This window comes from Nomia melanderi, chromosome 3 (assembly GCF_051020985.1).
Source record: "Nomia melanderi isolate GNS246 chromosome 3, iyNomMela1, whole genome shotgun sequence".
NCBI classification, from domain to species: Eukaryota; Metazoa; Arthropoda; class Insecta; order Hymenoptera; family Halictidae; genus Nomia; species Nomia melanderi.
The window spans coordinates 253,326-270,147 of record NC_135001.1 but is presented as its reverse complement, the minus strand read 5'-3'; the positions used below and the strand labels follow the sequence as shown (position 1 = coordinate 270,147).

General features: G+C 31.5%; 1 protein-coding gene across 1 annotated transcript; it reads right to left on the bottom strand.

Moving 5' to 3' along the window:
• Positions 1-458: 458 nt before the first annotated feature.
• On the bottom strand, positions 459-6,395 carry Fabpl (FABP-like protein). Its single transcript, XM_031987740.2, has 3 exons — positions 6,036-6,395; positions 1,478-1,582; positions 459-590 (listed from the first exon to the last, which is right to left on the bottom strand). The coding sequence occupies exons 1-3, from the start codon at positions 6,276-6,278 to the stop codon at positions 534-536; spliced, it is 405 nt and encodes a 134-aa protein (XP_031843600.1). The 5' UTR covers positions 6,279-6,395; the 3' UTR covers positions 459-533.
• Positions 6,396-16,822: the final 10,427 nt, after the last annotated feature.

The window sequence follows — 16,822 nt, the reverse complement described above, 5'->3', positions numbered from 1 at the left end:
CGGTTTTGATTAATCCAATGTGATTATGGTTCCTAGTAATACAGCTTTAAACATTTCATTTCCTAGATCTAAATCAGAGCTGGTCAACCTTTTGCATACGCCAATTTTTTTCACAGACAAGTTCAGATGCGCCATATAACTCGAGCACTTCTTCGACTTTCTTGCATTCACAGTTGGGCTAGGAAAATAGGGAGATGGGTAGGATCTGTTTCGCTTAGGGGAGGAAAAGAAATAACTCCATCTCGCAATTGAATTAATTAATTTACGCGAGTTCGAGAAACACTTTATTGTTTAGTGCATTATTGCTCCATTTGCAATCATTCAATGTGCCACGTTTGGCCAGCTCTGATCTAAACGAACATCAATCTTTCTGGGAACAATAGAATAAACTATATAACAAATGTCCGTCAATCTAGTGTTAAGATCACTGTGGATGGCGGGGAAGAAGAACAACGATGAAATCGTAAAAAAATTTTATTCTCAATTCATATGGAAGAGTGATATTATTTATTTATCTAAATATTCGATTTTATTTAGAGTCTCTTGTATGTACGTACTGCCTTGACGTCGACCGAGGTGGCGGACACGTGCTGAAAAGGAAATCGTTACAATAATTAGTCTCAATAATTATTGAATTAATCATTAGAAAATTAGTCTGCGACCGCCTTCTAATGTGCAATTCGCGATAAAGTACATTATGATCATTTTAACCCTTTGCACTCTGAATTTCTGTTGCATTTTTTCCTCGATGACTCTGTATTATTATTATTATTATTATTATTATTATTATTATTATTATTATTATTATTAAATATAAAATTTCGTCTTGGGGTACCGTTGGCATCCATTGACGATCATGAAATGTTATTCACGATATGGTGATGGTCGATTAACCCCTTGCCCTACAATATGGTGTCAGACTCGTGAAGATTTCAAACAGAATTTAACAAAAGAAAATATTAGTTAATTTGAATGCAAATTACATATTCTTCTGTTGTCGATTATTATACCTTAGAGCACACATTGACGTAGAATGAGACTGGAATTTTCTCTTATTTTCAATACATTTTTAGTAACAAAATAGTCGGATGGATCAGAGTTCAGAAAGAAATCATAGGGCAAAGGGTTAACACTAAATAATCTATACTAACAATTTTTACGGGGATTAGATACAATCGTTTTAAATACTCGGTTGTTCTAGTGTCAACAAAGTATTAAATGTTATTAGAACTGGTTATTTTAAAATTATTGAAAAATGCATCAATTAACAAGATGATATTTCAATATTTTACGTATAGTGATATAAGTTGATCTCATTGAAAATCATCAACATCCCAGTTTTTTTTAAGAATCAACCAGTAAGAAGCAATATTAATATCGAATATCAAAGCTGCTAATTTCTCTCGAGTGCAAAGGGTTATTTTCTATTATCAAATTTTTTCTTTCGAAGAATATATATTTTTTATTTTCCACTTACCACTTGCATTCCGGTCTCCGTGAATTCGTAGACACGGATGATCTTCATATCATCGATTACAGTTGTTTCTACCCTCAACTTTTCGCCCTCCTTGGTTGCGATGCTCTGCAAACAGACGAACGAATAATGTTTATTTCGAGAAATTTTGTTCTGGAGAAGCTCGAGCGAAAGTTTTCGAATGGAGAGTTTGATCGCTCGATTAATTAATATTTCTATTTCTATCGAAGGTGTCAAAAGACACCTGAAATTTTCACTTAAAATTCTTTTCTCACAAATGGTATACGTGACACGGAACGTGTTAACGCCAAGAAATTCGATTTAATTTATTTATCTTAGCATATTCAAGGTAAGACTAGAACTAATAAACTAGTTAAAAAATAAATCATAGGGTTAATTAACAGTGAAAATGGCTGATTTCGATTCTTTTGTTTTGCAATTATTATCTTAAAAGCATCGAATATTCGAAATAATCTTGAAAATAAATAGTTTCACTTGAATACTATAATGAACTTCTAAAGAAATTGAAAATAGTCTATTGTTACAATTTTTATAGGGATTAGATAGTAACCGTATTAAGTGCTCGGTAGTTCTAGTGTTAATTAACAGTCAAAATGGCTGATTTCGATTCTTTTATTTCGCAATTATCTTAAAAGCATCGAATATTCGAAATAATTTTGAAAATAAATAGTTTCACTTGAATACTGAAAATAATCTATTGTTACAATTTTTATACTGATTACACTGAACATACTGAACTTCTAAAGAAACTGAAAATAATCTATTGTTACAATTTTTATAGGGATTAGATATCAATCGTGTTAAATGCTCGGTTGTTCTGGTGTGAAACGTAGCTGGTTCCAAGCAGAAAGAATTTTATTTATAGCCTTCTCATTGAAGCAATCGGATAAATAGCCCCTGCATTATTTAACGGCAGGGTATGATTATTACATTAACTTACTCCCCATTAATATACGTTCTACATTTTATTACTTCCTTCCTTTTTTAAAAGATCAATGTTCCATTAAATTCACTCGCTTCTTTTACGTTTCCTTTAGCACCTTCGATAATCACGTTCCAATGAAAAGATATAACTGGTTAAGGAGGGTTATGTCTACCACCATAAAAATTAAAGTCGCTCGAATACTTCATCGCGAAATCTACATTTTTCTATGTTTTTCAGAGGTTTTTCATTTTTCACGCTAAGAATTTGGTATTGAAAAATCTTAAAAAATTCTCAGCCATGCACTGCAATGTCAGAAACGTCTCCGAATTTTTTCATAATTTTCACGTACCATTAAATGGGAAAAATGGGACAAAAACTGACAATTCCAATTTACAGTTATTCACATTTAAAATTAACACATTGCGTGATAACGAGAAATCTCGTTTTTCTGTAAAAACTTAGCTATGGAACTTAACTGATTACCATGGCATTAAAAAGGAATATTACGTTTGATCCGAATTGATTATTTGTTTAACCCCTTGCATCACCACTTATTTCTCAGCTATAATCGATACGACTATTTCGTTATTAATAATTTATTAAGAAAAGGAACAGAATTAGAAGCATATTCTATATTAATCTTTGCTCTATGGTATAATAGTTGATAACAGAAGAATAATATTTCATTTGAACTCAAAAGCGTCGAACAATGTTCATACTTGTTCCATTCTGTTTAAAATCTGCACGTGACTGACAGGTTATTGCAAGTCAAAGGGTTAAAATATATTACATAACAATATAATATCTGAGTTTTTCTATGTATAACAATATAAGTGGATCTTACCAAAAATTGCCATCCATATAATTGAGTTTTCTGAAAATTGTGTTAATTGATTTCTGGTAATCTTTTTTTAATATAATATCCAAGATTCACTGTCGCTATATTACAATCATTTATAACCATAAATTATTATTATTCTCCATGTTATCATGTTGTCATTTCATTTTTTACCATCAGAAAGTTAAACATTATAGAAACCATGAAAAACAGAAGAATCTTTAGATCAATCTTAATCCTTTCAATGTTCTAACTCTGAATCTTTCATCGAAAAAACATCTGCAATATTATAAGTATCAAGCTTAAATCGAACTTTCTTCCTTTCTAAATTTGATGTGTAATCTTTGCTGATTCTATCATAAATAAAGTACATAATTTAAGTAATTTCACAAAGTACGATCGATCGTTGATGTGAAACAGCTTAGAGAACAGGAAATTTCATGGACTATCTCTCGATATCAGTGTTCCCAGTTTTATCGAAACCGATTTTTTATCTGGCTTATTTCTGGACGAACGATACCACCATTTATCTGCGATTAGATGTCATTTAAATTACAATATATTGCAAGCAAACTGATGTCAATTGCCGCTCGAGTTACCGCGGCAGTCAATCTCCCCGGGTTCGACGTTCGATGTGTAACCAGAGATTCTCCTCGGAGGAATTACTGGACGGCTGTGCGCAGTTCAATATTAAAATATCAAATTCAGTTTGAAGAGTTGAGGCAGAGGTTGATTGAAAATCAGATTCGGAGATCGGATTAATAAATTCATGCCGGTTTAATAGAGAAATTTTGAATGTTGTTGTTTGTTTGTTATATAATAATATAATATTGGCAAAGGCATATTTAACACTAGAACTACCGAGCATTTAAAAAGGTTAACATGTAATCTGTATAAAAATTGTAACAATAAATTATTTTCAGATTCTTTAGACATTCATTACAGTATTCAAGTGAAACTATTTATTTTCAAGTGTTAAACCGTTTTTGGAATATTTCCTTATAAATGCTAGAAACGTGAATTTAATAAAATTTCAATTGTTTTATATTTCCTGCTTGGTATCACTATACCAAATTCTTTAATCATTTCTTAAAGAAGTGTCAGTACCTTTGTAATAATTATGAAAGAAGAAGTTAAGAATTGCTTCATTTTGACAGATCTAATAGTTCTAGCGTTAACAATTGAATATTTTCGAAGAATTAAAAGTGAAATCTAAATCTATAGTTTCTTCAAACAAAAAATGATTCAATCAACTCAAACATCTACATCTTATTTTTTCTTATAAACATCGAATCCAATAGTGCATACTACTCTAATAAGTTAATCATCAACATATAACCAGATAAATCTCTCACAAGCGCCATATTTCATCATCATTCCAATTGAATTCACCCTTTGCACTCGGAAGTTTCTCACTAGAAATCTTCAACACTTTCTGATGAGCTATAGACAACGTTCTTGAAAGAAACTTGTCAAGAAATCACGCATGTATTTATGATTTTATGATTTTCCTGTATCAAATTAACCGTTTACGATCGAGGATTCTTTACAGTATACAAAACCCTCAGCAGACTCTGCTAAATGATACATCGGATGCTCAGATAATAGAGAAAAAGGAAACTATGCACCTTGCTATTCGAGTTACTAAATCATTTGCTCGCAACTCAGTATCATAAACATGAAAGTTCGACGTGCGTCCGCAAACGGTTAAATAGTGACTGAGAGTCACCTATCGAGTGCAAAAGATCAAATCCACCATCACGATCGTAGCAAAGAGTATCAAAAACAATATCCTCCAACATTCTAATCTCAATCTCCAAAAGAATCAAACAGTAATAAACCCGAACACTTTTGTATTTCACTTATCTAACACCAAAACCACCGAACGGCTCAAATTCACCCATTTCAGACTGTTTGTTCCACAAGTATTCAAATTACGAGGGCGTTTGCGAAATATTTTCAAATTTGTGTATCTGCACGGATACAAGACCAGTCAACTCTTCGAATCTCAACGAACGTATTCTAACTTTCGATAGAAAACTAGAAATTACCCACTTCGATTCGTTAATGTTAACACGTTGAATGCCGTGGGGACACCGGTGACCCCGAACCAAATTGAATTACCATAGTTCGCTCAATTAAATGATGATTATTTAAAAGCATTTCTATATTATAAATAATGCTATTTAATGCGGTGACATTCAGCTATATGAACCTGCGACAATAATGCAATTCAATCAAGTGACTTAATATTACACGTTTTCCATTTTGTGTATTTTGCTCTATGAAGTCGCGCGGCATTTAACACTAGAACTACCGAGCATTTAATACGATTGAAACGTGAACCCTACAAAAATTGTCACGATAGATGATTTTCAGTTTCTTCGAATACTCATTATAGTATTCACGTGAATCTATTTATTTTCGAAATCATTTTGAATAATCAATGTTTTTAACCCTTTGAACTCTATAGGCTCCAATATTGCACCAGTTATAATATTAAATATTTTAATGAATCGCAAAGAAACTACCGTAAAATTATTAAATTTTCCACACATCCAAATTTTGCACTAAGAAGGAGAATAAAAGATCGAAGAAATGTTATAGCATTTCTTATTTTCGCTAGGAATACTGTAAAAATTAGTTGCAGTTGCTGATAGATTACAAAACAACCTGGAGTGCTAAGGGTTAAGGTATCAGTAATTGCGAAACAGGGAAACCAGTCATTTGACTGTCACGGTAGTTCTAGTGTTGACGTGTTAATGATTTCTACTCACCGGGAACTTGCGTTCGAAAGAAGGCAGCTTCTCCTCGTACGGTTCGTTCAGCTTAAACGTGGTGGTGCTGCTCCTTTCGTCGGACGTGACGACAACGGTCCACTGGTCGCCGTTCTGCGTGATCTCGATGATAGGTTTCGAGGCGAGCAACGGCGCGGCCAATTCCTGTTGGCCCAGCGCCTTCACGAACTCGTCGAAGTTCTCGTTCGAGACGTATTGGTATCTTCCTACGATCTGCACCATTTTCGGGTGTACACAACAGAGGAGACAGAGAGAGACAGAGAGGGAAAAAAGAAGACAGACGGTTGGCACTTGTAACGCGTAGCGGTTGTCGGCTGCGAGAGATGCCGATGCCCGGCGCGCCGGCCGCTTTTATAAGATCACTGGAGGGCTACGTGATCCACGTTGTGCGCGTGTGAGTGAGATCACACACCCGCGCCGCAGACAATCTACGATCGGACGGGACAAAGTGTCGAACGGATTATCGTTAACCGACCGACCGACCGACCGACCGACCGGCGGCGACGTCGCTTTGTCATTTCACCAATACACCCCTCTGCCATCCCTTCGACGAGCTGCTCGTCCATGCACTCTGTCGTCTACCGTCTGTGGGGGAATGATTGAGACGAAAAAATGATTTCGATGTCTGCGCTCGGGGTTTCTGACTTGGGAGTACTGCTAAGGAGGGAATATTTTTGAAAATATTGAGCATTTGCGGTTGGCAGGCTTTTATTAGGGATGATTTAGGATTTGATGGTGAGATATTTTGGAAAATTGGGAGATTGTATGTATGTTGGGGAACGGAGATTGTTTATTCCCTTTATTTACTAATTATTTTCTAGTTTATCTTTCTTAACACATTGCGTACCGGTTGATTTTCAGAAAACTGAATTGTGCGGATGGCAATTTTCACTGAGGTCAACTTATATCACTATACATAGAGAAACTAAGGTATCATATTGTTATGTAACATATTTTAAATAGATAATCAATTCGAATTAAATTTTATATTTTTTTCAATGCCGTGGTAATTAGCGAAGCTGCATAGCTAAGTGTCTTTATATAAAAACGAGATTTCTCGTTACCGGTATGCAACGTGTTACGTTGCGTTGTACGAGGTGTAATATTGAATATTAAATTTCGAAGCTTTATCGTAGGAAATCTTTATCGTAAAATCTGATATTTAATCATTTACACTCGGAAGTCTGACTAGAAATGTTTATTTTTCAATGAATTATTGAGAATTGAATGGTAAAGCATACACACGTTAATAAACAAAGTTATTGTTTCTATATTTATATTTATACGGAGTTTAATATTGTGTGTAAGACATTATGATTTTGGTATATCGAATCGAATAGTAAGAGTCCTTCATCTCTCGAGTGCGAAAGGTGAAAAGATAGAGAGGCGCGGGAAAAAAGTCTATGCATTGCTAAATCAATTTTTTTAATGATTTTTCGGAAGAATATCTATCTTTTTAATAATTGCAAGAAAGAGAAATCAGGAATGGGTCATTTTGACACCTTTGATAGTTTTTTAGTGTTAAAGGAGACGTGGAATCAACAGATGCCAAGGGGTAGGTGCGAGAAGGGTGAAATAGTGTTCGAGTTGCTTAGAAATGAATGGTTTATACTGAAGGTGTCGAAAGATGTATTTTGGAATTTTAGATTAACTCCTTGCCTTATGATTTCTTCCTTAATATGATCGATGCAATTACTTTATCGTTAATGCTTTGTTAAAAGACTAAATTTTGAACGTTTTCAATAGTTCATTTTATAATTGTCATTAGAAATGTCGAGAAGCCAATACTGAATATATGAGTGAACTTTGAAAAATAATTTTAACTCGCTTGGCTCTCTCTTTCTGACTCTTTAATTTCTGCTTTATTAAGAAAACTGTTTCGACTGTGTAGGAGTTCTAATGAGTGTTTATTTGGCAGTGAATATGTTAAGTGTTCAAGGATAACGCAGATTTCGTGAGGGAAAGAATATTTACTTTAAGCTGAATTTTTTGAAATATTTATTTATATCGTGATATTGGGATGAGAGGTTAGGTCCTTTGTATATACAATTATTTGTTTCATTCTGTTATTCAATTTTGTTCTTTTATGTATCTTCTTTTAACATTAAAAGATAAACTGTAATGTATCAAGAATTAATTGGTAGGTTAATAGATAGATTTAGATATGTATAGAATATACAAATCTTCCAGAAACTATGAAGTAGAAAGTTTAATAAAACGTGCTTTAATTTCAGTTTCCTGAAACCATTGATCAAGGCAATTAAATTTTATATAATGTCAATATAGAAGTACTGCTAAATAAAATGCGTTGAATCAATATCTGCAAAGAGGATCGCGCAATTACCGCAACTATTCCTTCATATTTGTATAGTTATTTTACTTTATAGACAGTGTAGGATATAGTATGGTTGTGTGCAGCGCGAGATTCAAACATTGCAGCGTTGGCTAATAGTAAGACTTTATCTTCTAGCGATGATTTACTAGTCTTTTGAAGCTTAATGATTAATCAATGATAGAGTTGAGGGTTTTATAATAAATTTTTCAATAATAGCGATTATAGTTGTAAAGTTAGAATTATCTCGGAAATTAAAGGATTAAGTTTAAAAAAAAGAATGATTAAGCTTCTTGTTAATAAAGCACACATATCGAAGTTCCTGTTAATAAATTTCTGATAGGAAGAAAAAAAATACCAATGACTAAATTTCAACGATTTTTATTCAGACAATTTCTAGGAATTTCAGAAGTAGCTTACAAAAGAAAAGATAAGCACAGTCCTCTTCTAACAACAACTCCAAACGTGGTTATACGCGTACAAAGAACATACACGGTCAATCACGTGCAATCGCACGACTTCCACTATGTCATAAACTTATTCAAGAGACACAAACCAATGTCAATGCAAAATGCGAACGTTGCGGAAGACTGTCGTTAGGATTTCTGTGGTATTAGCGCATTGTACGCCGGATAAATTTCAGCTACTAGAAACACGAGCGTCGGTGATTATATTGATATATTTTTAGGATTACCGAGCATTTTGTTGACAAATAAAAACATCAGAAATTTCACGTGGCTTATTTATACGATTATCTTTCACAATTAAGAATTTTAATTATCCCTTAGACAACTCGCACAGAATCTTGTATATAAGTTTCCGCTTCGACTATTTTATTATTTCCAACAAATTTCATTAACACTAGAACTAACTATCATTTAATATAATTAACATGTAATTCCTATAAAAATCTGTAACAATATTATTTTCAGTTTTTTCAGACATTCATTACAGTATTCAAATGAAGCTATTCATTTTCAAGATCATTTCAAATAATGAATGCTTTTATCTATCAATAAGTAGTTCTAGTATTAATCGATACTTTATCCAGATAATTACTTATTCGTAACAAATCATTCCATTATTCATTCTAACCTCACAAAATTTGACAGAAAATTCATTAATCACCGATTACTATTTACGGAGAATAAACGTTCACTGCAAAACAATTGCGTAACATAAAAGAACAACGTAATTAAAGCCGAGCTTACAATTATTCTACGAAACTCTTATCCGACAATTTATTCACCGTCATCGTACACGATCGCGTTCGTTGCCCTTATCTCTTATCCGCTATCCGAACGAAATATCCTCCCAGCGCCGATCTCAAACCCGTGAACTTCAGTCGACGATGGATTATTTAGATAAATTCAAGTTAATCGAATTAAACGACCGACTTTCATTCACTAGTCCGGCCCGGTGTGTGCTCCCATGGAAAACCGCATTTATAGTCGCATCGCAACGGGATCTGCCGATCGGAGTTCGTCGATTCGCTAATTCAACTAACTACTTTAACTGGACAATTAACGTTGTGCATTAGCAAATTGGACCAACGAGTTGTGATTGGCAGCCGGGAGCCCGCGGATAGAAAAAGGAGAAAGCACACGCGAAAGTGAAATTGCCCGATGATATCCTAACCTCTAATTATCTGGGCATCTCGCGAAGATAGCGGCAGATCTACCGATCCGTGACGCGAATCACCGGGGAACCCCGCGAACTGACCGATCATCGAGATTATTTTATTGTACAGTAATAATAATAATAATAACATTAATCACAACGATAATAACGTAATATTAATATATTAATAATAGCGTCCTTTAGTTGCCACCTGATTCGACGCAGCAAACTTATAAAATTTTCAATTCAATATTAACACGTTGGCTGCCACGAAAATTTCTGGCATTTTGAATAGTGCTATTTATTCTTTAATAACAAAGGCAAATGATATTGAAAATACTTATTAGTGGTTTAGTATCACAGTAGTCATATTACGCTATGATCTTATGTTACTAAATATTTTTATTTGAAGTCAAGTTTTTTATTGTAGTTGTCTTTCAGCAATTTCGAAGCTCCGGTCATCGGTAACCACCGTGGTAGTCAACGTGTTAACTCTTTACGATCGGTACATTTTTCTAGTGACAGCACCAACTAGTCGAAGCAATCAAGCAATCAATTCACAAAGTTATTTTTCTATAGGTGATTTCTAATAAATATATGGATATTAAAAATTTGTTGAAGTTAATGTGTTCTGTTGAACATAAATTTTATGTCGCCACTGTGACGGCACCGAGCGCAAAGGGTTAAACTCTGAGTAACGTATCAACACATAAAATATCGAAATAAAACAGTTCTGCTCAATTCATATAACATAATCGTGATAGTTGTGAAAAATATCATTAATACTTAGTCAAAAGGTAATGAACATTTCTAATGAAAAGTACTGTCGATTATTATTACTTTAACCGATTATTTTATCGTGTAATAATAATAACAATAATAATATCGTAATATGAGTTGTAACGTTATCGTTGCCAAATCATTTTAACCGATTATTTGATCTTGCAATAATAATAGTAATAATAACAACAATAATAATCATAAGAATAATAATATTATAATATTAATCGTAACGTTATCATTGACCAGGCCTGATGATCGCAGCTGTGGGTACTTAGATAGTAATCGCCGGAAAACAAGATTGTTTTTTTCGAGGAGAGCGAGAAAGCAACGTCGGGATCAGCGTACATTTTATTCTGACCGGCCTGTTCCCTATTATATCTGCTGTCCGTGATTTTAATAAAGTGAACAGGATGCGATCGTGTTGGTGCGTGTACGAATTCAACCCGGCGCGCTCACTTAATCGCCGATTGTAGTCTGCGTTACCGTACCGCATTCGACATGCTCGGGTTACACTCCCCGACAAAATTGTCGCGTATGTCGTGGACCTAACGTTCTCATTCTTTCGACGTAATCGCTTGCACCGGTGGCTTGTTCGACAGTTTTATTATGTAGAAGGATTTCTCGCTTGCGAAGGATCGGCAGGTAATGTCCTGCGAAAAAAATTTAACCTTTTGCACTCGAGAGGTAATTCACAGTCGCCATTTGATTAAATACAGGAAAATTACAAAGTTTCATGTACAATATTAATACTTTGTTAAAAAATGACCATTTTTAATGTAACATTTCTTGGTGACGTATCGAACGAACTAAGTTTTATTTAATGTGTGAGATACAAGGACAATAAAGTAATCGTTGCGAAGAATCTTGCTTCTTTGGTTTTTGCTTTATTAAGAAAACTGTTTCGATTGCATGGGAGTTTTGATGGTTATTTAGTTGGCAGTCAAAGTGTTAAAGTTCGTTTAACGTAATTATCTGTGAAACGTTTAAATAGAATAGTTCTATCCATTGATTTCTATATTATTTATATTAATGTTACAGCTGACCCTCGATTTACGCGAAAATCCGTTCCACGTGAGTTCGTTTTACGCGAACGAAAATCGCGTGAATAGAGCCTGTCGGTACAAGAGAAAAAATATTGAAGAACAAAAAGAAGGGAGGTTGTATGAGAAGTGTTTAAACATGGAAAATTATTTTTAATGTATATTTTTATGTGTTACGTAGATATTTTTAATGTTTTGTACGTTCTATATTTTGTGAGGGATTTATGTTAATACAACAAAATTATTTCATAGTATTTATTCATATATTTATAATCATAATCCATATATAATAGTATTTAATTATAATACTAAATATTATTGGAATTGTATAATAATATTATAATATATATAATAATATTATGATATTATAAATTATGACTTTTTAATATATTTGTCATGGGGTTGAAGGTAATTGAGATTGATATGGATTTTTCAATCTTTGACAGTTTCAGATTGTCTTTTGTTTATCAGGATTATTGGATACTGAGATTCTTGGTGATATCCTGTTGCAGAATCCTATTTTACCAACAGCCAACATTGTCAAGTTCACTTTATATTCATCCCGGATAAACTAAAAGTTTCTAACAGTAAAATAATAGAAATAACCATGAAATATTATTAATAGTATTAAATAAAATTCAAATATGAAAATAATGAAAGTATTTTTCTAGGTGAAACTTCTTCGTAGCCTCCTCTTCTAACAGTCAACGTATTTGTTATCATCAAAAATTAGTAGATTAGGAATATGATGATTTCAGCTGGAATTCATTTTGGCAAAGTGATTGAAATATAGTTTACACGAAAAGAACCCAATAATAAGTGAATCTACAGCTGACTGTATGAGATGATTATCAAACTGAAATTATAGAGACTGCTATATTTTTGACAGGGAGTGTAGTTATTGGCTTGCTGCAGCCTTTCTGTCGCATTTCTCCTCATGAGCATAGAAAGGTGTGCGAGTTATTGCTCTAAATATATTCTCTTCATGACATACCAGTTTACAACAATATCACGGAGTTATAATAAAAAAGAAAAGCTAATATCCAACGTTCATTCATAATTTTGATATTTCTGTAGATTATGTTATTGTTCTCTTTTGAAAACAATACACATCTGTAGATTATAAGATATATACTAATCTAATCAGAAGGCACACCAGTTTAGATACAGATAGATTTGCAGATGTAATCTTATTTTTGCATAGCGAGTCATTCCCTCGGTACATTATTTTCGAGATTTACGGCGATATTATCGAAGTGGTTTTTTAATCACTTTAATCAGAAACCAATCGAGTTAATCGTGATACACGTAGAATTATCTTTTTATCGGCAATAAAATCGTTGTAAAGTCAGTTCTTTTAATTAATTTGTTCGCTTTTAAACGAGTCACATAAATTTTTTGAAAAATTGAAGAAACTCTTCTGCCGTTATTTATTTATAAATAGCTTTGCACACATACTAGAGAGAACATTTAAGTATTTTATAAAATACTGTTATACAACAGCCGAAAATGTTTTTATTTCCCATAAATTCTATGTAGAGAAATAAAATATAAATTTTCCATTTTATATTAAGTAATCTTTTGTAAATGTACTGTCGCAAAGTAATTTATTTAAACAATGAACGATTACAAAATAAAATTATCTACTGATCACATATAAGAAATAAGAGTATCTAATAGAATACACTATTGTTAAAAAAATGTTTGATTAGTTTTTTAATGAAAACGAGTATCTTGTGTTTGATATTAATTCGATTAATTAATTTCCACATGTTGCAAATTTCAGTGTAGGAGTTTATAATAATATCTTACAGGTTTTTTAATTATTTGTAATAAATGTTTAAAACAAGAAACGATTTTACTAACCAAAATAAGAATATCCGTGACGAAATTGTCATGTCGCTTTAGTTTTCAAATTGTTCACGATTGGAGCCCGCCTATAGCAGCACTGGAATTAAGTCTCTGTCTGAGTCCCTCACTCGGTACGTCACTGTCAGCATTTGTGCTAACCTACCTCACGTGCGCCACTATTGGCGTTAATAATTTTAAAACAGACAAAACCATAATTTTTATTCTTGATTTCCATTTTATATTGTTCCAGAGAATTAATCCAAAAATTCTCTCCACTTATTACTAAATGATGCCTATGAATGAAATCGGATACACATACTGTTATACTGAACTATAAAAAACATTCTTAATGATCCTAATTGAGGATACAGTATGATTATAATAATTAGACAATTAAGGAGCATAAAATATTATTACCACTTCAATGAAACGAAAAATTGAAAGAAACAACAATTTTTAAAATTTTAACAAACTGAAGCCTTTAGAATGTTCGGATATGAGGTTACACCGTTTATCCCCATCACCATCAACCGTTAAAAATTCCATAAGAATAAATGCTTATCAATCATCACACGAATTAATAATAAATAAAAAAAAGCAATATTTTATACTGACAGTTACTGGTGAAAAAACGAAACATTAATTATAAAATTACTCAAAACACTAGGACACATTCTACGAACGTAACAGTAAGCCCTAGAATGTTTGGATATAAGGGTGCTAGTATACGATATTAGAGGTTAGGTCTTTTCCCGTCGGCGAATATTGCGGCACAGTTTCGTCTTTCTTCTCGAGGGATGATTGCCACTTGAGACTTAGGGCTCGGGGTTTCGGAGACACAAGTACGGCCTTGAATTGACAGTTAATTGCCAGTGATGACCATACATCAAAGACCTAGACGATCGGAGGTCACGTGATCGTCCGTTTCATATGGGATGAATGAGCTTATTCCCATTAAGAACAGGCCAGCCAGGCGTACACATGTGCATGTACGTAGTACCTTTAGCAGTGCTCGACGGCCAATTGAACTTGTTGGAAGTGCTTTCTTCTGTTCATCGGTGCAAATCACACGATCGATCATCGACCGCATCCTGAAGCGCGTACACGGCCGACACAGCCGTAGGCCCAACTGCTTTCACAAACGTTCGACCCTTCATTCGAGCAAGGGTTGCCAATCAACACCTTCGACAATGGGACAAATTTCTTTTTTTTAGTGTTTTTTTTATCCTTCGCACTCGGCAGTTTTGCAGAAGAAATGTTTTGATATTTTTTTATGAGATACAGACGATATTTCGTAACATTACAAGAGAAGTTACACATTGAACAAAGCTATAATGTTTCAATGTTTTTCAAATTGTTTTTTAACCGTTCATATAGTTTTATACAGTATTTCAGATTTTATATAGTTTTATGCAGTTTTATATAGTTTTATATAGTTTTATATAGATTTAGGTAGTTTTATATAATTTTATATAGTTTTATAAAGTTTTATACAGTCTTACATAGTCTTATATAGTATTTCAGCGTTTTTTATCGATTTATACAGTTTTAAAAAGTTCTATGTAGTGTTATATAGCTTTTTATAGTTCTATATTGTTTCATATTTTAACTATATAAAACTACATAAGAATACATAAAACTATATAAAGCTATCTAGAAATATATAAAACTATATAAAACTGCATAAAACTATATAAACCTACATAAAACTATATAAAGCTATACAAAACTGTATAAAATCATATCGAATTATATAAAACAATATAAAACCATATAAAACTATATTAAACTATGTAAAATTCTATAAAACTATATAAAACTATATAAAACTGTATAAAAATCTGTAAAATTATGAAAAACTATATAACAATATATAAGGCTATATAAAACAGTATAAAACGATATAAAAGTATACAAAAGTATATAGAACTATATAAAACTATATAAAACAAGTTTTAATAGTTTTATATCACTTTATATAGTTTTATACACTTCTGTATAGTTTTACACAGTTCTATATAGTTTTATATCGTTTTATATAGATTTATATAGTTTTATATAGTTTTATATAGTTTCATATAGTTTTACATAGTTCAATATAGTTTCATATGGGTCTATATAGTTTTATACAGTTTCATATAGTTTTATACAGTTTGCTATAGTTTTATATCGTTTCATATAGTTTTATATAGTTTTATATAGTTTTATATAGTTCAATATAGTTTTATATAGTTTTATCTAGCTTTTTACAGTTTTATATAGTTTTATTGAGTTTGTTATAGTTTTATATTGTTTTATATAGTTTTATATTTTTATATGGTTTTTTATTGATTTATATAGTTTTATATTTTTATATAGTTATATATAGTTTTATATAGTTTTAAATAGTTTTAAATAGTTTTATATAGATCAATATAGTTTTATATAGTTGTATATAGTTTTATACAGTTTTATATAGTTTTATATATTTTTTAATAGTTTTATATAGTTTTAGACAGTTTTATATGATTTTACATAGTGTTATATAGTTTTATATACTTTTATATAGTTTTATATAGTTTCATATAGTTTTATATACTTTTATATACTTTTATATGTTTCTAGATAGTTTTATATACTTTTATATAGTTTTATATAGTTTTATATAGTTCTATATAGTTCTATATAGTTTTATATAGTTTTATATACTTTCATGTAGTTTTGTATAGTTTCATATAGTTTTATATACTTTTATATAGTTTTATATTTTTTTATATGGTTTTATATAGTTTTATATAGTTTTATACTGTTTTATATAGTTTGATATAGTTTTATATAGTTCTATATAGTTCTATATAGTTTCATATAGTTTTATATACTTTTATACACTTTTATATGTTTCTAGATAGTTTTGTATGGTTTTATATAGTTTTATATAGTTCTATATAGTTCAATATAGTTTTATACAGTTTCATATAGTTTTATAGAGTTTGATAAAGTTTTATATTGTTTTATATAGTTTTATATAGTTATATATAGTTTTATATAGTTTTATATAGTTTTATATAGTTATATATAGTTTTATATAGTTTTAAATAGTTTTATATAGATCAATATAGTTTTATATAGTTGTATATAGTTTTATACAGTTTTATATAGTC